Source organism: Rhineura floridana, chromosome 15, assembly GCF_030035675.1.
Source record: "Rhineura floridana isolate rRhiFlo1 chromosome 15, rRhiFlo1.hap2, whole genome shotgun sequence".
NCBI classification, from domain to species: domain Eukaryota; kingdom Metazoa; phylum Chordata; class Lepidosauria; order Squamata; family Rhineuridae; genus Rhineura; species Rhineura floridana.
The window spans coordinates 4,346,084-4,373,299 of NC_084494.1; the positions used below are offsets into that span (position 1 = coordinate 4,346,084).

At 46.3% G+C, this 27,216-nt stretch overlaps 1 protein-coding gene across 2 annotated transcripts; it reads left to right on the forward strand.

The window, feature by feature from the left end:
- On the forward strand, nt 1-27,047 carry AZIN2 (antizyme inhibitor 2). Of its 2 annotated transcripts, XM_061597153.1 has the most exons (12): nt 1-142; nt 294-412; nt 2,570-2,671; nt 5,626-5,798; nt 11,449-11,622; nt 13,087-13,259; nt 15,828-15,962; nt 17,188-17,353; nt 19,311-19,473; nt 21,757-21,872; nt 25,338-25,552; nt 26,728-27,047. In XM_061597153.1, the coding sequence occupies exons 4-12, from the start codon at nt 5,700-5,702 to the stop codon at nt 26,870-26,872; spliced, it is 1,386 nt and encodes a 461-aa protein (XP_061453137.1). In that variant the 5' UTR covers nt 1-142; nt 294-412; nt 2,570-2,671; nt 5,626-5,699; the 3' UTR covers nt 26,873-27,047. The 2 variants fall into 2 exon arrangements, with proteins under 2 accessions (XP_061453137.1, XP_061453136.1); XM_061597152.1 differs by lacking the exon at nt 2,570-2,671.
- The last annotated feature ends 169 nt before the right edge of the window (nt 27,048-27,216 follow it).

Below are 27,216 nucleotides of genomic sequence, written 5' to 3' on the forward strand. Positions count from 1 at the left end.
CTCGCCTAAGATTAGCTGGTGTTGCTTTGCATGGTGTAGGCTTTGGAGTGGGGGGAGGAGGAGGAGGAGGAGCAGCCACTGCCGAAGCCTCTATTTACTCTTGGGAGACCCATGGGCAAAATCCGTTTAAATGCTTTTTAAGGTGTGTGGGCAGGAGGCGGGAGGGGGGAGGATGGGCGTGGAGAGGGGGGGGCTCAGGGCGGGGCGGGCCGGCAGGGGGGGGAGAGGGAAGGGTTTTCCTGCAGGGTTGGCCGAGCGTTTCGGTAACGAGGTGGCTCTTCCTCCCCTTGCAGAGATCTCGGATCCCCAGCAGCAACTGCGCCTCGGGGTGTTGCAAAAGCTCACAGTTCACCGGAGAACCCCCCTGGCATTACACCTAGCCACCCGGGAAGGAGGAAGGCTTCGGGACTTGGTGAGGCCTTCTTCTGGGGAGGGGAGGGAGAGTGGCGGGCATCCCAGGCTCGCTTTAACCTGGAGTGGCGCCCTCTCCCCTCCCCACCCCGTTCAGCACGTACAATCATTAATGCGGGTTAAAAGAGAGGGAAAGAGTGTTCGTGTGCATAAGCAAAGTTGTGAGTGACCCGGATTTGATGGAAACCTATTAAAATATGAATTTAAAAGCTCATTTACCCATAAGCCTTGGAAAGTAAAAACTCACCCTTTTAACCCAGCTTAATTACCCTGGCTGCGAGTACCACAGGCTTTGAAGGGTGCCTAATCAGTATTATCTTGAAAATGTCTCAAGGTAGAGTCATTGTCTCTCAACCTAACCTACCTCACAGTGCTGTTGTAGGGATTAAATGAGATGGGGGGAACTATGTGTGTCACCTTGGAGAAATGGTGGGATATAAATGCAATGAGTGAATGAATGAATGGAGGAGAGAGCAGGAACCCTGCAGCCTGACAGGTTGTTTTGTTGTGGGGGAGAGGGGTTAAGCAGGGTTCCTTAAACAGGGTGCTCTGTCCCTGAGCTATGTCAACTTTTACTAAAAGCGCACACGGAAGCTTTTTCTTTGCATCCCAGGCGCTGTCTATATCCCTATATCCCTGAACTCCAAAGAGCTCACGTCCATGAACATGGTTCCCCACTAGGACTGCAAGATGTGCAGTGCAGCGCAGTGCTATACATCTGTACTCCAGGGGCCCCCCACTGGCTCAGCAGAGAGAATAATCACTTCTGACTCTTCTCCTGCGACTGTTTTCATTCCAGCTGGTCGTTTCAAGATCTCTGTAGCTAAGAACTGGTGCCTGAGTTTTCTGTTTTCCTCTTCCCTCCCAATCTCTTTTTGTTTTGTGTCATGTCTTTTAGATTGTAGACCTACTGCTATTTGTAAGCTACTCTGGGAGCCTTTTGGGGGCGCGCTGAAGAACAGGGTAAAAATGGCTTGGATCCGAAGAACTACATAGGGTCATGCAAGGGGTTTCTCACTTTCTTAAAACACAACAAACTGCTTTTAAAACTTTCCTAATATGTGGAATGAGGAGACTGCTATTAAAAATCTGTTTTAGTTGAAATTCTGCGCTCCACATATCATCATCATCATCATGTTTTATATAAGCAAAATGATGTTTTTAGAAAATTAACAGTGTATACTCCTAGATAAATGGGTATAGGATTGAAGCCTTAGCTGATTTATTGGTTAGGTTAATACAAGGGTTTCCAAAATGTGGTCCATGACCATTCAGGTGGTCCACAGAGTGTCTATAAAAATACAGTTTATAATCATAAAGCATCTAGCAAACTGCATTACAATTGTTACAACAGGCAGAAAAACCATTAAGTGGTCTGCCAAGACCCTCAGAATTTTCAGGTGGTCCATGGGGAAAAAATGTTTGGGAATCACCAGGTAATAAATTTTTTAAAACCCTTAATCAACTAAAAAGTGTCTCACAATTAATCGAGCTACATAGCTTAAAATAAATATTAATTTTAATACAAGTGCATATATAAAAAACAGCAGATGGCAAGCACTCTCTTCAGAGATGTATTCTCCGTTCTCTCACTCACGAAAGGAATCTCTGCAAAGATCATGCCTGCAATGACATACGTGCGCATCATGCCACCCTGGGCTCCTGCTGGGAGGAATGGCAGGATATAAATCAAATAATAAAATAAAACTAATCTACAAGTACGAGAATCTGCTTCTAAATCCAGGAGTCTAATACACACACACGTTCCACATCTCTCTTAGAGATGAGGCTCTCATCTGTAGCCTCTGAACTCTGTGCAGTGCCCCAAAAAGGATAAAGGACAAAATTCTGCAAGGTCCACTTGTCCCAACATGAGAAGACAAGGGGACAGACATGTCAGAGGTCACCGTGAGCTGTTCTTGTCTAACTCCTTCTTGGGACAACCACTTGGGCAGGTGGTCACTACTCAAACCTGCATCTTGTTGTGCTACAGAGAGACACTGGTGTATCCACAGGATTGACACCGACAAAGAAAAATTAAGTGGTAAGGTGGGTTGAGATGCTGGCACATCACCTGTCACGCTCTTAAAAACATCAGAAGAGCCTTGCTTCTGGATGAGGCCAAAGGTCCATCTAACCCAGTATTGTTTTTTCACAGTGGCCAACCAGAAGCCTCTTCTGGGAATCCTGCAAGCAGGGCCTGAGCGCAAAGGCACGCTCCCCACTTGTGATCCCCAGCATACTGTCCCCGACAGTGGAGGTAGTACATTACCATCATGGCTAGTAGCCACTGATGGTCTTACCCTCTATGAATTTGTCTAATCTCCTTTTAAAGCTATGCAAGTGGTGGCCATCACTACTTATTGTGGGAGCAAATTCCATAGTTCAGCTATGTGTTGTGTGAGGAAGTACTTTATTTTGTCTGTCTTGAATCTTCAAGCATTCCCCTTCATTGGATTCTAGTACTATGAGACAAACTATTTTCAAGGTAGCCCTCTAGGGCCACTAGTTGCTGACCAGGACTATAGGATCTTCCCCTCCCCTTGGGCAGAAACTGGCAGTTTCTGACAACCAGGGTTGTAGTCACCCAGGATTGCTGGGGGTTGCAGACCTGATACTTTTTTGGGAGCAGGGTCCCTAAGTACAAGCCAATGAGCATGAAAGGGGAGCATGTTAGCTACTGAGAAAAATCCTTTTCCTTTAATGCCGATTGGAGCCAATCAGAGTGAAAGGAGGTGAGTCAGCCACTGAGAAGACTCTTCTTAGTAGTGAATTCACAGGCTCCCCTTTCATGCTGATTGGCTCCTAGGGGATGTCTGTTGTAGTGCAGTGTGGACTCGGAGGCCACACGGAGAGCAAGGGAGTCAAAGTGGAAAGGGGGCGTGGCTGTGAGGGAGCATGGTGTGACTATCATGAAGCGACCCTGCACTTCTGAATTCGCCACTACACTCCTGCTGACAACGGTTGTAACCTGTGCAATGCATGTGCCGTGCAAGTGGGGCCTCTACCTGAGCTCCCCCCAGGCACAATATGATGCAGACAGACAGAGAGGAGGAAGGCATTGTGGCTTGGCATTTAGAGGTTGCTGTCGGCTTTTAACCATTAAATTGCCTTCTTCTCCAGCAAGGCTGGAATCTTGTACTGCAAGGTTCGGCCTGCTGGTTGGAGTAATGATGAAGAAGAGGGTGGCCTGTTGACTGATGTCTGTGGGAGGGAACTACAGGGTGACTGTCATCCCATTCCTTGTTTTCCCACTGTCAGTCACCACATTGCCTAGAACCAATGGTGGCACCTCTTTCTCTTGTTCTAAATTCTTCCTCCAAAGCCATCATTTCTAGGAAGGCTTTGGCTTAAGCCATTGGCCCTTCCTCCTAACTGAAATGCAGTCACAGAAGACGTGTGGCTGTATCTCTACCGCTGCTCTGACTTTGCCCATTTCTTTTCTCTACTTGCTTCTTTCCATTTGTCTTTCTGCTAGAGAAGTGCTGTTTGGGGACAGGAACCTGCCCCCCTTTTTTTGCTTATGTTGCTCTGTAAAGAGCCACACACATCGATGTATGAAAGCAAACAGCAGCAATGACCATTGTGGGACCACCCTGTAGAAGAGGCATATTAAATGCTTTGGGGTCCATGGGGGAATACATTCAAAATCAAGCTCCAAATGGGAGCCAGACAAGTCAAGTCCAGCTGCACATGATTTATTGACATTTCACATTAGATGTAAGGTCAGACCTCCAATCCACCTGCCCTTCCCAGGCAGTTAGGAGTGGGAAGATCAGTCCATTTCAGTCCTCTCAGTTTCTCATTTTTTGCATCTTAAATTCAGTTCTCTACATTTCTGCAGCAATTAGTGATTTTTAACAAACAAATCCTCACAAAAATTATTCAGCATTTTAGAGCGAATTTCTCCTAGTAAACACATTTTGTATGCAGTTTTGACAAATGTACACATTTTTACAAGCAGTTTCTCCTAATATGTAACATATATTTCGCTAACATATTCATTTTGTGCACATTTCCCCACAATACATGCATTTTTGGAAACATTGGTTAGTTGGAGAACTGCATCAAAAATTTGGAATGTGTGAATTTTGGATGCCTGTGTTCTGCTGTTTCAGAAAGTGCAAATTTGACAGATTTGGCTTTAAATTGAACTGAATCAAATTTCTCTACAGGCAATACAATCACCACTCCATGGTGCATCCCAAGGCACCTCCAAGTGCCCCTTTTCCAAGGCTTTAGTGTTTGGGGAGTGAAAGGTCCAGGGGCTGTGCTCTTGGCACCTTCTTAAGAATGGTCAGGTCCTCCAAAATCCTCATCTGATAGAGTTGGGGAATCCAGGGAGGACTTCTCTCAGGCCTCCGTCTGCCTCCCTGCATATGGTGGAAGGGACTAGTGGCACCAAGAGGCAGTGGTCTCTACTTCTGTCCCCAGGAAGCCACTTTCCATCTCCTCCCTGATTGCATCCACTGGGGTAATTTAAGCTTCTGAGCTCTTCATTAGACCCTGGTGGTCCCAGCTTCTCTCAGTCTTGCTCTGCCTCTGCCTGTGCTGACGGAGTAGCAGCAGTTTTGACTCCTGGAGAGGCGGACGTGTGCCACATTAAAGGGAAGTTATTCCGCCTGAGATGATCCCTGACAGATCTTGACAACAACAAACATGTAGCCTTTTTAAAAACTATTGGGTTAAGTCCTTAAACAGTTTAGATTGTGCCAACACTGATATTTTCACATCTGCAGCAAGGCAAAGAGGATGTCACATGGATTAATGTGGACTACAATTATTTATTTGTATGCTGGGGGTTTCAAGTTCAAACCCTACTTTTTCACAGCAGAGGGCCACAGCGATGGAGTCCTATAGATTTAATGTGTCTGCATGAAATGCAAATATCTGCCTTGGTTTTCTCAGTTTATCTTTCACAATGGGCTGGCATCATTAAGGCCAGGAGGAGCCTCCTTGCTGGTGGATCTCATGTACAGTAACTAAGGGATCCAGAGGCTTGGTGAACTCCTGAAAGGTTAAGCCTTCAGCTAGGGAAAAGATGTTTGGCTTTCTAGTCTTCATGTTTCTAGTCCTCATGGCTGGTTGTGAGGAAGAAGTTGGTAGTGTAGATGCAGCTGATGGATGGTGTGACTGCTGAGCACCTTTTGTTGGCTTTAATGGGTTGAGGAGGAGGAGTCTGCCTGAACTGTTCTTTTTGCTTTTCGTTTGCAGTGTGTTGCATACTTAAAAACTATACCCCATACTGACGGAGGCTTTAGAAGCAATATCCTCCTTCAACAGTAACGATGACCAGGTACTTGGATGAATCGGACATCATGATGGTGGAGGAGGGCTTCACCACCAGGGACCTGCTAGAGAACCTCCTGCTGGAGGTTTCTGAGGCGGTAAGAGGCAGAAGCAATTGTGGGAGGGGAATTATAGTCCTTTCTCTGTCTGCACATCCTGCTATGTTCTATCCACACTGCTGAATTTTTAATTTTCTTGATGTTTTTTAACATTATTTTGATTGATCTATTATGTGTTTCTACCATATGTTACTTTTGTAATATGTATTAATGTTGTTCACTGCTTTGGGGTCCTTTGACCCAAAAGGTGTTATATAAATAACTATGCCACACCACACTACTGGGTGTGACATAACCATGTGGGCAGGAAAATGACCATTCACCTGAACACATCCCTTTTTTTATCATTTTTTTTTTAAAAGTGCACTAACATGCTTTTTAAGTGTTGCCGCTATTTCACAATGATTAAAAAGCAGAAGGGGGGGAAATGGAAAACAATAACGAAAATAAACAGTAATAAAATGGCCTGATTGAAAATCTGGAATGGCAGCATTTTTTAAAAAAGTTTTTAAATAAAAACAGAAGAGGTTGCTGGATCAGGCCAGTGGCTCAACTAGTCCAGCATCCTGTTTACACAGTGGCAAACCAGATGCCCGTGGGAAGCCCACAAGCAGGACGTTCCTGCTGGTTTCCAGATGCTTGCTGCCCCTGACTATGGTGGTGGAACACAGCCATGGTGGCTGGTAGCCATGGATAGCCTTCTCCTCCATGAATTTGTCTAATTCTTTGTCGAATTTGTCTAATGGGAGCGAATTCCGGAGTTTAACTATGCACTGCATGTCAAGCCCCAGCTCCCTCAGGAGGATCAAGGAGCGGGGCTGGATGAGTGTCAGTTCCGGCTGCTAGGGCAAGGGGAAGAATCAGAGGGTGTTGAGACTTTCGAGGACGAGGCGGGAGGGTGTGTGGTTGACACTGTGCCAGTTCCCACAGACAGTTCTTCCGCTGAAGAAGACCGCGCTCAACTTCCAGATGCCCCCATAGAGTCATTGGGGGATGTCTTGGCGCGCGCGCCAACTCCACCTCCCCTGAGCTCCCCTCTTGGCACTTCAAGCGCTTCCCCGCCTCCTGAAGCCAAGTCGGCACCTATCGAGACTGTATTGTCAGATGAGCCAGTGGAGGTACGCCCCCTTTTGCCCTGTGCCCGATGCCGGGAGAAGCGCTTCGGTCAGAGGGAGGGTCTTCGAAGGAGTCAGAGATTACGGGCAAAGACCTTTCCTGCTTAAGCCTGCTCTCCCCTGACCTGGGTGCTGAGTCAACTTTCTTCACACACTGCAGAGTGTACTTAGGTAGCCTAGTTAGGGATTGCAGTGAGCTAGCATAGTGTGCCTATGAAACGCATTGCCTTTGATGTTACTTTAATAAAACAGGAATTAATTCCATCCTCGTCTCCATCTCGTGAGTCTCACTCTGGGCAGGACACTGCATGAAGAGTACTTTAGTTTGTCCCCAGTCCTCCAATGTTCAGTGTTATGTGAGATGAAGAAAAACTTTCCTCTGTCCACTTTCTCCATGCCATGCATAATTTTGTACACTTCTATCATGTCACCTCTTGCTCGCCTTTTCTATAAAAAGCTTCAAATGCGGCAACCTTTCCTCATAGGGAAGTCACTGCATCCCCTTGATCATTCTGGTTGCCGTTTTCTGGACCTTTTCCAACTCTACAATATCCTTTTTGAGATGAGGCGATGAGAACTGTACACAGTATTCCAAATGCAGCCACACCACACATTTATATAACAGCATTATGATATCAGCAGTTTTATTTTCAATACCTTTCCTAATAATCCCTAGCATGGAATTTACCTTTTCATATGCGGCCACACACTGGGTTGACATCTTCCTTGAGCTATCTGCTACAACTTAGATCATTTATGAACAAGTTAAAAAGCATGTGTCCCAATACTGATCCTTGGGGAATTCCACTTTCTACATCCTCCTTTGGGAGAATTATACATTTATTCCTGCTCTCAGCTTTCTGTTTCCTAGCCAGTTCCTGATCTACAAGAGGACCTCTCCTCTTCTTCCATGACTGCTAAGTTTACTCAGGAGTCTTTGGTGAGGTACCTTGTTGAAAGCTTTTTGAAAGTCCAAGTACACTATGTCAACTGGATCACCTCTTTCAATAATGCTTGTTGACACTCCCAAAGAACTCTTAATAGGTTAGTGAGACAGGACATACCCAAGCAGAAGCCATGCTGGATCTGCTTAAGCAAAGCTTATTCTTCAACATATTTCGTTATTTTACTTTCTACCAGTTTTTGCAGGACAGACATTAAGCTACCCAGCTTGTAATTCTGGGATCCCTCCTGGATAACTTTTTAAAGATTGATGTTACATTGGCCACTTTCCCATCCTCAGGTATGAGAGCAAATTTGAGGGATAAGTTACATATTCTTGTTAGAAACTCAGCAATCTCACAAATTCTTTGAGAACTCTTGGGTGGATACCATCTGGACCTGGCAATTTGTCAGTTTTTATTTTGTCTATTAAGCCTAGAACATCATCTCTTCTCACCATTATTTCCCTCAGTTCCTCAGACTCTCTTCCTGCAAAAGTTAGTTCAGGCACAGCCACCCTATATCCTCTGCTGTGAAGACAGCAAACAATTAATATAGCTTCTCTGCAATTTCCTTATCCTGCTTTAGCACACCTTTAACTCCCTTGTCATCCAAGGGTCCAACCACCTCCCTAGAAGGTTTCCTGGTTTGAATTTTTAAAAACTGCCCTTGGTTTTTCTGTTCTTAGCAACGTGTTCCTCAAATTCTTTTTTAGCATCCCTTATTGTCTTCTTGCATTTCTTTTGCCAGAGTTTGTGTTCCTTTTTATTCTCCTCATTTGGAAGTCTTGTCCAAATGAGTAAACCGCCTTGCCTCTAATACCTTCTTTGACTCTGCTCATTAACCATGCTGGGATCCTCTGGTGGTGCCTTTCCTGATCTGCAGTATACACTCCACTTAAGCTTCTGCTATTGTGTTTTAAAACAACTCCAAAGCGTTTTGGAGTGATCTGACCCTCTTGACTCTGTCTTTTAAAGACAAATGTGACTCTGTTGGCTTTTCTTGGCAAGTGGCTATTTACATGTATGTTTAATTTAATTGCACTATGGTTGTTGCTCCCAATCGGTTTGACAACACATCTTGCACCAGGTCCTTGGCGCCACAGAAATACTGGGGGAGGGAGTTTCCTTTGATGGCAGGAACGTCTTACTCTTATTCATGACTTTCATTTTTATTTTCCCCTTCTTCCAATGAGCTTAAGGCAGTATAATGGTTCCTCTCCCCACTGTATCCTCACAACAGCCCTGTGAGGAAGGTTAGGCGAAGAGATAGCGACTGGCCCACCACCTCCCACATCCTTCAGGGCTGGGCAGGGACTGGAACCTGGCTCTCCCCAGTCCAGGTCTTGTTGTTGTTATGTGCCTTCAGGTAGATTTCGACTTATGGCGACCCTATGAATCAGTGACCTCCAAGATCATATGTTATAAACCACCCTGTTCAGATCTTGTAAGTTCAGGTCTGTGGCTTCCTTTATGGAATCAATCCATCTCTTGTTTGGCCTTCCTCTTTTTCTACTCCCTGCTGTTTTTCCCAGCATTATTGTCTTTTCTAGTGAATCATGTCTTCTCATTATGTGTCCAAAGTATAACTTCAGTTTCATCATTTTAGCGTCTAATGATAGTTCTGGTTTAATTTGTTCTAGCACCGAATTATTTATTTATTTATTTATGAGATTTGTTAGATGCCCATCTGGCAGAGGTTAATCTGCCACTCTGGGCGACTTACAACCAAACACAAGTACATTCCATATAGACATAATCAAAATCCTAAAAATTAGAGATTAAAAATTAAAAGCTTTAACTATAAATTTCTACAAAACACTGTCTATGATTGGATATTAGTAATGGTGAGAAATGTCTGAAAGAGAAAGGGAAATAGAACAAAATCACATCACCATCTTTTCACAAATCAGTTACAAACACAGAATACAACAGGATAATAAATTAAAGGGTATAAACTGTAATGCTAACATCTGTATCCTCAAATACTTCATCAAGCATTGTTGAAACTTTACTCCAATTCAGGCGGTCAAGTCCACACCCAATCTTCGGCATAGAAATATAAGTTACAGCAATATTAAGGCAATGGATTTTCATAGCTTCCAAGCTCTTCCGTAGATTGTCATAGGTAGGCTTATGAAAGTATTTGTTCTTTGTAATCAGATAGTACACATATCGATTCTCTCTCTTCAGAACAGCCACATCCCCAGTCTTCTTTTTCTTCCTTTGCTGACCAGGCGCTAGCCATGATAGTATGGCAGTGGTTCTCAAACTTTTTTGGTTTGCGGCGCATTGTAAAACATATAAAAATTTTCTGGCGCACTTCATGTACAAAATTAAAAATATATTAATATATTTTAACCTATGAATAAAAATAACTTAAACTATAGAAAACTATTATTTACCTTATACAAATGGTTTTCTTCTCATTTTTAAAATATACTTTCACAATATTTGAGGCACACCTAGCCACCTCTTAGGGCGCACCAGTGTGCCTGGGCGCACCGTTTGAGAATCACTGTAGTATGGAGGACTTTTCAGGATTTCTTCAGCTATAAGAACTAGAAAGGAATGCAGTATTCATATTGAAAAAAAGAAACAAATTGGGATAGGCAGTTGCACCCGCAAACCAAGAAATACGTATCGAGGCACGGGAAACACTTTTGTCTTTTTCGCAGTCCATGGTATGTGCAAAGCTCTCCTCCAGCACCACATTTCAAATGAGTTGGTTTTTCTTTTATCCGCCTTTTGCACTGTCCAAGTTTCACATCCATACATAGAGATCGGGAATACCATGATCTGAATGATCCTGACTTTGGTGTTCAGTGATACATCTTTGCATTTGAGGACCTTTTCTAGTTCTCTCATAGCTGCCCTCTCCAGTCCTAGCCACCTTCTGATTTCTTGACTATTGTCTCCATTTTGGTTAATGACTGTGCCAAGGTATTGATAATCCTTGACAAGTTCATTGTCCTCGTTGTTGACTTTTACATAACTCTTCTGTTGTCATTACTTTAGTCTTCTTGATGTTCAGCTGTAGTCCTGCTTTTGTGCTTTCCTCTTTAACTTTCAACAGCACTCATTTCAAATCCGTACTGGTTTCTGCTAGTAGTATGGTATCGTCCACATATCTTCAATTATTGATATTTCTCCCTCCAATTTTCATCCTTCATCTTCGTCCAATCCTGCTTTCCGTGTGATATTTTCTGTGTATAGATTAAACAAGTAGGGTGATAAAATACACCCATCTCACACCTTTCTGATGGGAAACCAATCAGTTTCTCCATATTCTGTCCTTACAGTAGCCTCTTGTCCAGAGTATAGGTTGTGCATCAGGACAATCGGATGCTGTGGGACCCCCTAGTGTGTGTGCAGTTCGTGGTGAAACCTTGGGAGTCTGAGGAATAGCTGTATACGAAATAAGAGTAGCTAGCATTGTGCATATGTGTGTAAGTTATAGAGGTCTCAGAATCCTGCACTTCAATTCTGTATGAATTTTGAAAAGCTGAATTTTGAATGTTTATCGTCTTTGTACTCCCCCTTTCCTCCCAGAAATGTATAACATGTTAAAATAAATAATTTGGGTGTGTTGCCCCAGGGACACAATCTCTTACTCTTTTTCCTCATTTCCAGGGAAGCCGAGAAGCCTTTTTTGTGGCGGATCTTGAGGATGTGATGAAGAAACATTTGCACCTCCTCAAGGCCTTGCCCCGCATCAAGCCTTTCTATGCCCTAAAATGCAACCGCAGCAAGGGAGTGGTTCAGATGCTGGCAGAGCTGGGGGCCGGGTTTGGCTGTGCCAACAAGGTAGGGACATGGTGGAAGCAGGATACTGGGCTCTCTTGAAGAAGAAGCTGGATTCATGTGTTCTTGTTTGGTGCACAGCATATGCAGCCCTGGTCCGGTCCTGCAATCTGCGGCCATACCTTGGCAACGAAAAAGGAAAGGGGGAACAAGCTCACTATAAGGTGCAAGGAAAAACAGATGTGCTGAATGGATTTAACAATATTCTTTCTCACTAATTGCTGTTTCATTGTAGTGTTCAGTTGCTTGAAGATACACAAACTCTTTTCCAACCATCATATTGATGACAATAGCAGTTCAGTGAAACTGCTTTTGTGCAAATGGTTTCAGAGGGAGAATTTTCAAGAACTAATTATAATCCTTGCCCTGCAAAGGGGTCTTGATCTCCTTGCTGCAGATCCTTTTGCAAGCCGCAAACAGGCAACATCAATTGCAATAGAGGTTCATCTTCCATGATACCTTTGTTGTGGCAAAGTCAGTGGACGGGTGTATCCTTTGCAGAGCAGTGGTAATGATTTGGAAGCACCCAGAACATGTTCAGCACAAAGAGCTGAGTTCTTAAAAAAAAAAAAAAGGGGGGGGGACAACAGCCAACTGCAACCAGTTCTCTTAAGTTTGCGACAAAAGGTGACTGCAGATAGTACTGGCTGGCCAGTGCCCAGAAGTCACAAACTGGACATTTTGCAACTCTTTTTAAAAATATTTCCTTCTATTTTTTAAAAAATGGTGATGGATCAATCAGTATAAACAGTTTTAAAAAATGTGTCCTTTAAAGACAGAAGTAAACAGCCTGCTTGAAATATGGAGATAGGGAGCGGGGAGACTGAGGACAGAACCAGCATTCATCTGGATAAAATCATAGGTCTCTCCTGCCAATGGCTGGAAGGAAGCCTGGCTCACACAGCAGGGCAGCTTTTTCCAGCTTGGTGCCCTGCAGGTATTGTTGGACTGAAACTCACATCAGCCTAATCCAGCATGCTGTGCTTGGCTGGGGCTTATGGGAGTTGTAGTCCAAAACATCTGGTTGGCACCAAGTTGGCAAAGTGTACTACAGGTGAAAAGCTCACTGCAGCTTCTCTTTATATATTTCACATCTGTCTTCACCCTAAGTGCTGGATGAATTGAATCCCAGTTAGTAGCTGATGAAACAGGATGTAATCCAGGCGGAAAGCCAGAGATCAGGGCATAGTTCTTAAGTTTGCTACATCCAGATGGATACAACAGGGCTAGGCGGGCCATGGGAATGATTAGGAGACAGTTGCAGAGGCCACAGCCTACAGGAAACAGAGCCTGGACTCCCAGGATCAGGAGGATTCTAGTCTGTGGCTTAAAATGCCTGCAAGTCCTCTTTCTACCAGCCCTTCTGGTGGTGCAGGAATGAGGGAGACAGTATCTGTTATCCTACAGCTCCCAGGTCAGCTCCCCAAGGCCCAGTTCCTCCCAACATCTTTTGTTTTGGCCTTTCAGACAGAGATGGCACTGGTGAAGAGTATTGGAGTCCCGCCAGACAGAATCATCTGCACCAGCCCTTGCAAGCAGATCTCCCTGATCAGATATGCAGCTAGCCAAGGGGTGCATCTGATGACTTTTGACAATGAAGTGGAGCTCAGCAAGGTAGCACGGAACCACCCATCTGCCAGGTAGGGCCTGTAGGACCTGTGGGTGTATATGTAGAAGGGGAGAGTTGCAATAGACAGAAGAGCCTTGAGGAACAAGCAAAAGTGGTGAATCTTAAAGAAGATGGTCACAGGGGATCCAGGGCCTTTGTTGGGACCCTGAAAGGTTTCGCTTTTCAGTTGGAAAAAAGAACTTCTAGTCCTCATTGTGGTTGGTTGTGAAGAAGGCTAAACGCTAGGGTGCGTTTAGTCACCCTAGAAAGGTGCTCACTGCATTCTGCTCAGATAAACCCATTTTCTGTCCAGGGTTGAGCTCATGGGGCGTTTGGGGGTGTGGATTGGTTCTTTGAGTTTGAAGCAGAAGCCAGCTGTGCACAGCACTGTGTGGCTGGTGCCTGTGACACTACACACTCCCATTTTCCCAAACACCTATCCTAGAGCAGCTTACAGGCTGGAGCCCATGGGAATCTTTTGCCCAGGTGTGGGAAGGTGCAGGTCAGGCTGCAGAGAGCTCTCTGTGGAGTGAGATTCAGGTTTCAGCCAGATTCCAGAATCCATGAGGTGGCCTCCAGGCTGTCAGTATGTTGTGGGAGAGATTCAAGCACATGCCAGAAAATTTAGGTTCACACAATTAAAGTGGATTGAAGTGCGTTGCTGTAGAGCTACAAATCCACTTTAAAAAAGAACCACAGTTAGAAAAGTGACATGGAAATGTGGGATGAACAAATGATGAATGGGAAGAGGTATAAAGACCACAGAAGCAAATCAGGATGAATGCCTATTATTATATAACAACTCCAACAACAAATGAGAACAAATGCTCAGTAAGGACTTCATACAGCCTAATCTGAGTAAGTTTTGTGTGAGCACATCAGCACAGATGCTGAAGAAGCAGGCTGGCTGGAGTGTTACTCCACCACTGGTCTAGAGCAATTTTGTTGCCTGGAGGCATCCTGCTTGGAATGTGGAGGAGGGGTATCCTATTCTGCAGGGACTGGTGCGCTCTGGCATGTGAGGAGCATCTCCTGCAGTTTCTGGGCTTGGTGGGATGGAGGAAGAAGGTCATTGTGGGCTGCTGGTAGTCTGATAACATGAGCAGAACAACCTCCCCTGGAATTGGAGATGGAGGTTTCACTGTTGGCTGGGTGGGGCCAGCCCAAAACACTCTGCAGCTTGAGACGAAGGGCAAGATGGTGCCTCATTCCACGTACAGGAACAGGAAAGGGCCAGCAGCTCAGTGGCAGAGTTCATGCTTTGCATGTAGAAGATCCTAGGTTCAGTCCCTGACATTCCCAGATAGGTAATAATAGGGCCAGGAGGGACACTGACTTCAGACCTTGGAGAGCTGCTGGCAGTCAGTGTAGACAGTACTGAGCCAGGTGGACCACCGATATTCTGATGTTGTTATTATTTATTTATTACATTAGTATACCGCCCCATAGCCGAAGCTCTATGATGAGGCATGATGCAGCTTCCTGTCTTCCTGTAGCTCCCATGAGCCACAGCTCAGTGACAAATCAAATTCTTTGCATCCAAATGGTCCCAGGTTCAGTACCTGTCAACTCCAGTTAGGGCTGGGAATGGCCTCTGTCTAAAACCCTGGACCTAAGACAGCCTCCTTTGTTCCTGGGATTGGCCAGAAGTCTTACTTCCACACTGACTAGTGGACAGCATCCTCTACCACACCTGTGGGCAGCACACTGGCTTGGCCACGGGGTGGGCACAGGACAGGGCATATGATGCACACAGCTTTGTCCTCCAACAGAGAGGAGTGCCTGAGGGGCCAGAAGGATTGGCTGGTGGGGCTGCTGCCACTGCCCCTGCACCCCCCAGCATCTGCCACCTGAAGCAGCTGCCTCACTTGCCTGATCCCTGCAGCTGGGGCTCTTCCCCTGCGGAAGCCTCTTCTGGCGCTGCTGTTTTGGAGAGCTTCGGGGCCCAGCCGTCTCCACCCTTGGGAGTCTTTGGAGCTCTCCAATGGCCAAGGGGTGGTCATGGTCATGGTCATGGTGGGGGTCAGGCTTCCAGTCCTTGACACCACCTGGAAGATGGAGGGAGGGGTAAGACTGATGATGGAGCTCCCATTCAGTGCACTGGTGTATACACCTGTCATTTACTTTTTTCCAAGAGCAGAAAATTCCACAGCAACTCTTGTTTTAATGATCTATGTGTGGGCGTGATTAGTTTGCTATATGCATGGAGGTGATTTATTGAATATAGGATCGAGCATAGTGATGTCAGAGTCCCCCTCGACTGCAGCCTGAAATAATACAAGTCAAAAAGGGGTATGCCATGTGACATTCCTTGTCCCAAATTCATATGCATTGAAAATCTGGATTTTTCATTTGGGGGGGGATGCAAAAACAACTAGCAAAAGGGGTCAATTTTTATAACTCATCCCTGATGCAGAATCTGTGTGGGGTGTGGTGGGTTGTTACAGGCATTTCCTGAAAAGGATCTTTGCAAATGACACCATTTCTGAGCCTACTTTACATGTTGCACCTGGCTCAGTGTTGGTTCAGAATAAACGGTAACCTGCAACAGTAATAGTTGTCAACTGAGTTTGCTGTCTCCTCCCGCTGTTTTCCACAGAATGATTCTGTGCTTGGCTACTGATGACTCGAGATCCTCTACCTGCCTGAGCATGAAATTTGGCGCCACCCTTAAAATCTGCCGTCATCTACTCGAGACTGCAAAGGAGATGAATGTTGAGGTTGTTGGCATCAGGTATGCTGTGGAATTCCTTGTACTGATTGAGTTGCTCTGTCAAAAGGGCACTCTGCCAAGGCATGCTCATTCTCCTACATCAGGGATACCTCAGGCCTCTCCAGCTGGCCCCCTAGACTTCAAGGGTCTTGCTCTTCTGCTCCCGTTGTGTGTGCGTCTTCCCCCAGGACTCGCAGTCCCTGTCAATGGCTGAGGGTAGAAACATACTAATTGTTCTGCTGATTCCAGTGCATCTCCACCTCTCTCTTCTGAAGATGGGGGCCCACGATGCTAGTCAAACCCTGCCCCTTTTTGCTGTAAAACCTGGTGGGAGATTTCACAACTGATCAGCAGATCAACCTGTACCCCCTCCAGGTGTGGCTAATTGAACCGCTTTGATCTGGCAATGAGAGTGTTTACAGCCTGAGTCTTGGACCCAGTGTTTGCTTAGGACATGGGGCATGTATGTGGATACCACAGTGAAACACTTGGGACAGACCATCTGCCAGCCTCCATGAGGAGCCAGGGCACAATTGAGAGCTCCCACCTCAGGGCAGCTATAACTGTTAAAATAAATAAAATAAGTACGACCTAAGTGCGCGCGCACGCACGCACACACACACACACACACACCAAAAAGTGGGAGACGATTATCCTATTTGGTGGTAATGTCCAAAAGCAAGAAAAGTATTGGAAAATGATTAATAAGAATATACAATCCCTTTAGAAGCTCTTTTTCCTGTATTATGTTGTATGTACACATAAAGAGCGAGTGGTCTGTGTGATCAAGGTTGCCAGAGCTGATTATGCAAAAAGTAAAAAAGAAAAAGATGACCTTTAATAAAAACATTGGCTAGAGAAATGATGAATTGCTAACCTTGAGACATCCTGAAGCAACTTTACAATATATACTCTGTTCTGATAAACAAGATAATGAAAATCAAGATGGGACAAATGTAATAAAAACTAGGTTTGCTTCACTGAGCATTGGAGAAGCAGATCAAGATGCCCAAATATGCTCTTCTAAAGGATCTAGAAAGTGGACTGGAAATGAGGAAAGTAAGTATGTATCCTGCTATCTATATTACCTTTAAGAATTACTTAGTTTCTCCTGTGGACCAATTGTTTGTAAACTGTGGAAATGTTATTTCCTGGTCAATATACATGCATTTTGCACATGGAGATGCAGGAGAAAAAGTAACAGTTCTGAAAAGCAAGCAATGAACCCACCTGCCTTCTGTTCCAGCTTCCACATTGGAAGCAGCTGTACCGACCCTCAGCTCTTCGCTCAATCCATAGCAGATGCTCGCCTGGTCTTTGAAATGGGTGCAGAGTTAGGCTACAAGATGTACCTCCTGAACATTGGAGGGGGTTTTCCTGCTGCTGAAGAGTCCAGAGGGCGCTTTGAAGAGGTACGATCTTTCCTCCTGATTGGTTCCCTTCCTCTTTTTCAGCAGATGGCAAGCTAGGCTGGACTGGGGCACAGCTGGCTCGTCATGTGCAAGGCCTGGCTGTCCAATGGCAAGCCATGATTGCCTCAGCCTAGACTACCTGGTGTGAGGACAAATGCAAGACACTAAAAACTGAGAAAGGATGTTCACACATTACACTCAGTGAGTGCACAGTCTGTCTGTGTACACAGTAGTTGAGCTGTACACATGAACAAGCGTGCACTTTTTCCCACAAACACGTACAAGACAGCTTGTGCATGTGTTCAGTATAACATGTGAGCAAGCACAGAGAGAGAGAGAGAGACCGAGGAACAGATTCCAGGTTATGCTGATACTGTATTGGGTTCAGTTCTTAGTGGTTGTAAGAATGCTGCATACACACCATACATTAAAAGTACATTATGCCCCCCAAAGAATCCTAGGGACTGTAGTTAACCCCTCATAGAACTACACTACACAGCACCTTTAACAAGCCTGTTTCCAGAATTCTTTGGGGGAAATCATGTGCTTTAAATGTATGGCTTTTATGCGGCCCCAGGGTCTCCCAGCAGTCAGGCTCCCAGCCAGGCACCTTTGCTCCTGTACGACCACCCTCTGTTTCTTTGGCAACCTTGGCTGGCTTAGCTCGGGGCTTCAGGGGCACCACCTGGCCTAAGCACCTGCTGGAAAGGGATTGTGAACATGTCTCTGCAATATACAAGGGTCCACCCCACCATCATTTCATTCATAATAATGAGAGGTATTTTGCTAGTAATAATAAAAACAATCTTCTACAAATAAGAGAAGCCTAGGAGCAAGGGCAGGAGATACATTTAATAATAAATAAATAGTCCTGGTTTCTGAGTGGACACAATCTCAGGACACTTAATACTGTCATATTTTGGCTGTCCTGGACTCAGATTGGAGCGTACCATGTAGAGAGTTCTGAAATACTTTTGGCCAGTTTTAAAGGCGGGGGAGGCTACTAAGAATATGGTAGTGGCTCTGACCTGAGGGGGGTGTTAACACCAGAATAAAATGCATTCTTTGTCTGTGGCTCTCAAGTGCAAAAGAGAGAACCAAGGGGTACACTAGAAGACACCGTGCACACATTTTGTAAGAACATCAGAAGAGTCCGGCTGCTGGATCAGAGCAAAGGGGGCCCATCTAGGCCAGCATCCTCTCCTCACAGCAGCCAACCAGATGCCGCAAGCTGGACCTGAGTGCAACAGCCCTCTCTCCACCCCCTTGTGATTCCCAGCCACTGGCGTTCAGAGGTATACGGCCTCCAACAGTGCAGGAAGAGCAGAGTCATTGTGGCTAGTAGCCATTGATAGCCTTATCCTTCATGAATTTGTCTAATCCTCTTCTAAAGCCATCCAGATTGGTGGCTGTCACAACATCCTGTGGGGGAGAATTCCCTAGAACTATGTGGTGTGTGAAGAAGTGGTCTCTTTGGTCTGTCCTGAATCTTCCAACATTCCACTTAACTGGATGACCCAACTGGGTTCTAGCATCGTGCAAGATTTCTCTCTCTCTCTCTCTCCATCGTGCATAGTTTTGTACACCTCCCCTCACTTTGTTTCTAACTAAAATCCTCCACATGTTGTAACCTTTACTAGTAATTGCATGGACAGGGTTTTTTTAGGCTAAATAGCAAGCACAGGGTGAGTGGGTGGCAATTTGGACTGAGACCCCTGTGAGAGGTACAGGAGAGCTTTAATCTATTGCTCTTCTCTCTGCAGTTCTGGTCTAGATTCGCTACCCCCTGCCTGCCCTTTTAACATGCATGAAATGGCAAAGTGTGGGGACGGTGTCCCATCTAGCCTGGCCCCAGTTGCATGTACCCACAGGCAGCTTGTAAAGTTCTGCCTCAGACTTCTGTTGCACACCTTTGTAACAGCTGGATTTGGACTCTTCTCTCCCGTGCACTATTCAGACAGCAGCTGTGGTCAACTCTGCCTTGGACCTATATTTCCCAGAAGGCTGTGGGGTGGAGATCATTGCTGAACTGGGGCGCTACTATGTGGATTCGGCCTTTACCTTAGCAGTCAATGTTGCTGCCAAGAAGGAAGTTCCCCTGGACCAGCTGGGCTCTGATGGTAGGTTTGGTCAGCTAAAGGGACAGTTTCCACCTGGATTCCACAAGGAGCATTGTGCGCATGCCACACTGTAAGGAACAGAAAAAGGGGGTTGCCCTCCTCATCTCAAGGCAGAGAATTTCAAATGCGGCTCACCAGGCCTCTCTGTCTGGCCCCTGAGACTCTCCCCTTGCCCCCAGCACAGGCCTCCTCTCCAGCCCCCCCCCCCACTAGCTGCCTTGTATCCTTGCACTGTCAACATACCTGTTGCTTGCCTGGATGGAGATGTGCATGGGGAGGAACCTCTGGCTTCTGTGAGTCACATCAGTTGCTCTGCCCACTTTTGTGCCTCTGGCCCCGCTCGCTTTGGCTTGCTGCCCCTGGGAGGTTGCCCGAGAGGGAATGTGGCTCTCAGGCTGGAAAGGTTCCGCAGCCTTGAGCAAAGTGCCATTCTCTGAATATTAGAACGTAATTAGGGCCACAGCATAGCAGGCACAGAAGCGTCTTTCAGAGCCAGGGACTGTGCCTCTGAAGTTTGATGTTAACAACAGTGCCTAGAAACATTTGTTCGTTTTATTACATTTCTACCCCGCCTTCCTTTCATCATGGAACCCAAGGCGGCATACATGTGGTTCCCAGGGGGTCTCCCATCCAGGCAATGACTGTACCCTAGACGTGCTTAGCTTCAGGTGTCCTTGCGTGCCTTCAGACCGTAGCCTGGGACCAGCATGTGCAGAGCGTGTCGCCCGAGTAGCTGCAGCCCACTGACTCACAACTGTGGAAGGGCTCTTTTCTTCCAGACTTTCTCCCTCTGTAGCTCCCCCTCTCCTGTCTGCACTACCTTTTAAATTAGTTTTAACTGTTTGATGCTTTAATTATAAAAGTTAAAGGTGTTAATTTTTAACAAGGGGTGGTCCAGGCCAGGCCACATCCAGGAAGTTCTTATTTTAGGTGCTAAGCCAGAGCCAGCTGCAGAGTTTGGGGGTTTCTTGTGCCCCTTGGTTTGAGAAGGGCCGTCATTGACTGCACGCGGGAGGGAGAGGAGGTGGGAAGCAGTGGAGCATCTGCAGTGCCAGCCCTGTGGGCCTTGGAGATTGCTCTCTCTTTGGGAAGAGCCATAGCTCAGTGGCAGAGCACCTGTCTGGCAAGCAGAAGGTCCCAGGTTCAATCTGGCATCTCCAGGTGAGGCTAGGAATGTCCCAGCATAAAGCCCTTGACAGCCACTGCCAGTCAGTGTAGCCAATACTGAGCGAGATGGACTTGGTATAGGGCAGCTTCCTATCTTCCTATGATGCAGGCCCTGGGCAGTTGCCTCCAGAGTGGCTGGATGTACAGCCAAGATGGCAGGTTAGTTGCTGGGCCCCTTAAGTGGTCTAGGCCCCAACAACTGCCTGGCTTTGCTAACTTGTGGTGTCAGCTATAAGCTCTGAAGGTGTGCATGTCGGGATCTCAAAACCCCCAAACATCCCTGTTCTGCCTATCTCACCCTAAGGCCTCAAAGGTTGACTTATGTGTGACTTCAGCATTACAGGAACCACTTTCAGTGGGGACAGGACCAGCAACTTCTCATGCAAACATTGCCTGACCTGGTATGTGCTGGCAGGTTTCCCCATGGCTGTCTGGTTGTCTAGATCAATCAGCATGTGCTGATGCTCTAATTTTGTATGCCACTGATCAACTCACGGAGCAAAGATGGGTGAGGTCCTGACAAACTGTGGCTTTTCCATACGACCAGTGAGTCTAGAACAACCAGCTTGCTATGAGTAGGGAGGCCCTGTGAGTGAAGAGGGAAAGTGGCTATCACCATGCACAGGGTGAACTTAGGTGCTGGCTTTAGACAGTTCTCTATATCCCAATATTTGCGAGGGCGGCCCTTCTTTCTGTCCTGCGAACATGTTAAGTGCATCTGACAGGAACTCAAGAAAGGGCCTTCTTGGTGGCTGCTCCCAGGCTGTAGAGCTCCTTGCCAAGAGAAGCCCACCAGCTCCATCTCTGGTGACCTTCCACTGGCAGGCAAAGGCATTTTCATTAGGCAGGTTTTTGACCCATATGCCGACTTGTAAATATGTAGTAATTGGTTTATTACAGCAAGTTCTTGTTTTGATTTATCTTGTACTTGCTTTATGTTGGTTTACTTTTTTCTTTTTACTTTGTATCTTCTTGCTATTTTATTGTGTTTGTATTATTGCTGTTAGCTGCCTTGGGCACTGCTTGGTGGAAAGGCGGGATAGAAATTTAACAAACAAACAAATAAGACCCCCCCCTGACTTGGCCTCTGCTGCATTTCCTCTGCCACTGTCCCAGATGAAGACCCCGGTGGTGGCAAGAAGAGCTTTATCTACCATATGAATGATGGCGTCTACGGCTCCTTTGGCTCAGTCATCTTCAACAACATCTGCCCAATACCCATCCTGCATAAGGTATGGAGAGTTTTGCAATAGGACCCTTGAGCAGAGCCAGAGAAATGGGGGGTGGGATATGTGGGATGGCATTTTGATGAGGATGACATTGTGTGGATACTGCGCAAGACTTGCATGCATGACCAGCACGAAATCCACAATAGATTGCCATGTAGTAACACCCACAGGCATTACGAATGAACATGTAGCAATCCCGGCCAACTCTCATTATTATATTTGTTAGTGGCTTATTCTCACCAAAGAGAGACCCAAAGCAACTTACACTCAGATCAGATTATTGCAATGCTCTCTACATGGGACTGCCCTTGAAGATTACTTAGAAACCTCCACTAGTCTAAAATACTAAAATACTGGGCTCCTACTGGGAGGAAGGGCAGGATATAAATCTAATAAATAAATAAATAAAATACAGTGGTCACATTATGGGCTGGGGTTCCATTTGGATCTCATAACCCCCGTTTTAAAACAGTTGCATTGGTTGCTAGTTTGTTTCTGGGGTTATGTTAAGGTGCTCACGCTAGTGCCTTAAAGCCCTAAATGACTTAGGTCCCAAATATCTGATAGACCAGACCCTCTTGGGTGTTGAGATTGGGGGGTGGAGGGTCTTAGTAGTTCTGCCATCATCAGAAGCTTTGGGGAGGGGGTGGCCCAGGAGAGGGCCTTCTTGGTGGCAGCCCCTAAGTTCTGGAATTCCCACAGAGATGCTCCTGGCATCTTCACTGTACAGATTTTGGTGAATGCTGAAGATGCACCTCCTCACCTTTGCCTTTGACACTTGAGAAATATATTTGTAGGATCCTCTCTAGTTGTGAATGTAATTTGCTTTAAAATGTTTTGAACATATTTTAGATTTTTGTGACCTGTCATCATCATAATTAAAACTAACACAACCAATAAAAACCTAAAAACACATCGATACAGATAAAACAGGTCTATCAATCCCACCCCTATAAAATATGTATTATTACTCTTCACCATTTAATGGGCTTTTGTTAGTCTGCCCAGCATACAGGCCCCTCCAGATGACCTCTTTGTTGAACATTCACCCTGATTTGCTTGCACAAAACTTATGTGGAAGTTATTTTCTTTCTGGTCTTTATTGAGCATTTGTTCTGATTTATTTATGAGGTGGGTTATATGGCAATGGAGCATTTATCCTGATTTGCTTGTGGGGTGTTTATACATCTTTCCATTAGTCATTTGTCCATCCCACACTTTTCCATGTATTTCCTCATCACCCTCCAAACACCAAAAAGTCCACTCTAACTGTGCAGACCTGTGCAAACCTGTGCTCTTGAACCTCTCCTGCAAAATCTGCAGATAACCTGTGATAAGGCATGGGGGCGGAGGGGAGGGATGCAGAAAACCTTGGGTCAGCTGTAGTTCATGGAATGCTGCTGCCGTCCAGATGTAGCCCGGGGTAGTGGGGTTGGAGTGACTGTGCCATCCTTGCAATGTCTATTGTTTTCCATCCCTTCCCTCAGGTGGTGGATGTGACCGACAACTGTTTGCCCTACCACTCCCTATAGTTCATCTGTTCTCTGCTTGTAGGGGCTGGGGATGCTGGTGGATGGGTGTGTTTACCTTAGGCATGGGTTGGGACAGATGGGGTAAAAGTGAATTGTGACTTAAGTCTAAGGTTGCCAGGTCAGAAGCATCTCAAAACCACCACCTCCTCCTCCTCCCCTGATGGTGTCGTTTGGTGCAGATCTATGAGGCTGCATACGAAACACCATGAGCAAAGGAACAACAAAAAGTAAATTTGTGCCACAGCAAGGTCCTGCAGCCCGAGTCCTTGAAGCACCTGGCAGCGCCCCAGCTTTGGTTCTTTGAATTCAAAAAGTCACGTGTTTGTTACTTCGGATTAATTAATATGGAGTACAAAAAACCACACATGCATTGGGAGAAAATATGGGCCATTCAGACATTGGAATTGCTTTTTAAGATGCTTTTTAAAATATGCTTTTGTCCTGTTTTAAAGTCTTTTGTTTTTAAGATGTTTTAGAGTTCTTTTAGTATTTTTGTTTGCTGCTGTGGGCTCCTTCTGGAAGGAAGGGCAGGATAGAAATCAAATAAATAAATAAATACAATAAAACCTGAGATTTCAGTGGCGGGCCCTAGTGATGTCATTAGCATCAAACATTAAGCACCAACCACAGTTGCTTGGAGTATACCATTCAAGCAAACCTTCCCCATCACAGAACTGCAATTCTCAGGGATTGTTGGGAAAAAAATTTACAGTTAATAATGCCGCAGAAACAGACATGGAACCAGATCTTATGCACTGACAGAAAGCAGTCCAACTGAGTTGGAGTTTCATCTTGCTTAAGTAGGCTTGGAACTGGTCCTTAGTGGCAGAAGCCCAGCGCACCTCCCAGATGCCACCCCAACCCTCTCAGTTCTCCTTGCCTGCTCTCCTCATCATGCCGTTTACTCACCTCAGAGAGGGCCTCCATCTGTCTGCTCTGAGGCCCTTGTGCCCCCAAACTGGAGATGCTAGTGGCAGCAAGAGAGCTGCAGCGACTGTGAGTGAGCTGTGGAGGCGGAGTGTTGGAGGGAGCCTCTCTACACCCTGGTATGTTTGGCAGGCCCTGCCTGGCCACCCCACACTTTCCTTGGAGGCAGCTGCCTTTGCGCCTTGCTGAGTAGGGGACGCAGACAAGAGGAGCAGGATTTGGGGTGCGGCAGAGCCAGGAGAGGTTCACCAGGTCCGGAGAGCAGGTGACGCAGTGCTTCCGGGAAACTTTGCGTCTGAGCACAGTGGCTGGGGCCCCCTTTGGAGAGGCAGGGCATGTGGCGGAGATGAGCAAAGAAGCTGGGTATGGCAAAGTGGGGGCCTCCAATGGCAATCCTGGTGGCTCCAGCAGTGGCTCTCCACAGCCATATCCTCCGGTTTTCTGGTCCAGCTGCCCATTGTTGGTTGTGGGTGGTGGCAGGTGCCGGTGCATGCACGGCTAGAAGGGCAGAACACGCATGTGTGGCCAGGCAGCTGGACTGGAAAACTGGAGACTGGAAGACATTGGGGTGACTTGCCCGGAGACCAGGGGAGAACCCAAAAAAACCAGAGTGTCTGGATGAAAGTTGGAGACATGGCAATGCTACTTAAGTCCTCCTCTCCCCTCCCCCCCCAGTGATGCAATAGGCTTTTGTCATGGTGGTAACTTAAGTTTCAGTGCAACTTAGTTGCAAATCCTTTTGCTGGATTCTTCCTGTAAACTGTTGGTTGCTTTCCAGCTATGATGTTTTTTAGAAACTGCTGGAAGTGCCTGCATTGCTATTAGGCTGTACATTTCTCCTGGGATTATGTACAAGCATACAAATGGTTAGTACTAGGGGGCAGATATTCAATAACCTGAGAATCTGAGCTTTCTTTTTTAAAAGACATGCTTCTACTCCTTATGACTATGGAAATTCACAGGTCTGGTGAGTCAGTTATAACTACTTTCTACCCTTCCTTCCATGCAGAAGCCCTCTCCAGACCTTCCCTTGCACAGCAGCAGCTTCTGGGGACCCACTGGTGATGGGCTGGACCGCATTGCAGATGGAATGGAACTGCCTGAACTACATGTTGGGGACTGGCTGATCTTTGAAAACATGGGGGCCCACACCATGCCAGCTTCCTCTGTTCCCAGCGGAGCACAGCAAGCACAGATCCACTACGCCATGTCACGAATGGCCTGGTGAGATAATTTCCCAGAACCCCTTAGGAAGGCAAGGGGAGATGGGAGTCAGAACTCGAGGCAGAAGTGGAGAAAGCTGTGGCCCTCCAGATGTTGCTGGCTGGGGCTGAAGTGAGTCCAATGCCATTTGGATGGCTCCAGATTTCCCACCACTGTCATAAAGGACAGGAAGGCTTGGATTTGAGAGAGCCCCAACCACATCCTAGAGAGTGGGATCCAGTCAGCTTTCAAATGCTCCGCTAAGCAACTGAGCAATAGGCCAGGAGGTCCAGTGTTTCAAATCTCACCTTGCTATGAAGTCAATGGCACAGTCTCAGCTCTCCGTTTGAAATAATAAGATGGAGCTAGATCAGTGGTTCCCAACCTGGGGGCCGGAACCCCCGGGGGCACATGCGAAGTAATCCAGAGGGGGCCGTGAACAGTAAAGAAATGAATGATTTATTAATTTTTTTAAAAAGTCTTCACTCCCTCGACACTGTCTGCTTTCCACTGCCGCTGCAGATGACACCTCCCCCTTGCTCCAAACGAGAGGGGAGGCCTTTTGCTGAAGCGCCAGAGCTTCTTTCAGGCGCACTAAGGGCAGGCATCTGCCTATAAAATACATGGCAGATGCCAAAGGAGGCTGAGGGTGGAGCTACCAGGAAGAAGAGGGGATTACTATCACTGATTCCTGTCTCCTTGCACTGCCGCTACTGGCAACACCCTTGCTTAGAATGAGAGGAGAGGGCTTTTTGTGAAGCAAAAAGAAGCAAGCCTGCAAAGAAAGGCTGCTTTCCCCCTTCCTTCCTGGCAGCCAGCCTGCCTCCCTGGGGGGAGGGGGTCACAAAAAATGTTCAGCTTATAAAGGGGGTCCCAGGCTCATCAAGGTTGGGAACCACTGAGCTAGATTATAGAATTGCTGTAATGAATACTGAGGTAATAGATGTTAAGTATTTTGAGCACTCTTGAAGCGCTACATTATTCTTTTTTAAAAATCCAAGAGTGTAGTTTGCACCACAGTCGTTATTGCATTTGTGGGCAGGTGGCAAATTCCACTTTTTCCCCACAAGTGCGTGGAGTGAGTGGGAGTGAATTGGGAATAGTCCCCTGGCTTGTATAGCTGAGAAAGAACTGAGCTGAGAGACCAATTTGGTTCTTTTGTTTTCCTTTTCTTTTGGGCTTCTTGCGGCCTATAGGGAAGCCACCCAGCTCCTGCAGGGGAAACTGCTGCACCCCGAGGAAGAGGACCGGGAGAGTACATGTGCCCCGCTGTCCTGTGGCTGGGAGATCACAGATACCCTGTGTGTGGCCCCTGTCTTCACTCCAGCAAGCATCATGTAAGCCGTGCCAAGTGTTCATCATGGGGGGGCAGACCCTCCTCCCAAAAGAGTCCTACTTTCTCTCTTTCTCTCTGGCCTGCCTGTCTCCTACATTTTCTGCCCTTGAGTAGGAGTTGTTTTTACCCCCCAATGCTGTGTGGTTTTTAAGTATGCAACATAAATCCTGTTCCTCCTGATTTTGATGTCTCTTGTGTTCTGTGTATAAGTGAGTGTAAGGAACGGCAGGGCCCAATGGACTGCATCCTAGAGTATTGAAGGAATTGGCTGAAGAACTCTTGGAACTGCTGTCATCTTTGCAAAATTGTGGAGGATGGGTGAAGTGCAAGATGGCTGGAGGAGAGCTAA

Bases quoted from the DNA above. Each gene is read 5' to 3' on its own strand.
- AZIN2 (XM_061597153.1), top strand. From the start codon at position 5,700: ATGACCAGGTACTTGGATGAATCGGACATCATGATGGTGGAGGAGGGC. The intron at 19,474-21,756 runs GTAGGTTTGGTC...CCACTGTCCCAG, and splicing joins GGACCAGCTGGGCTCTGATG to ATGAAGACCCCGGTGGTGGC. The intron at 25,553-26,727 runs GTGAGATAATTT...TGCGGCCTATAG, and splicing joins GCCATGTCACGAATGGCCTG to GGAAGCCACCCAGCTCCTGC.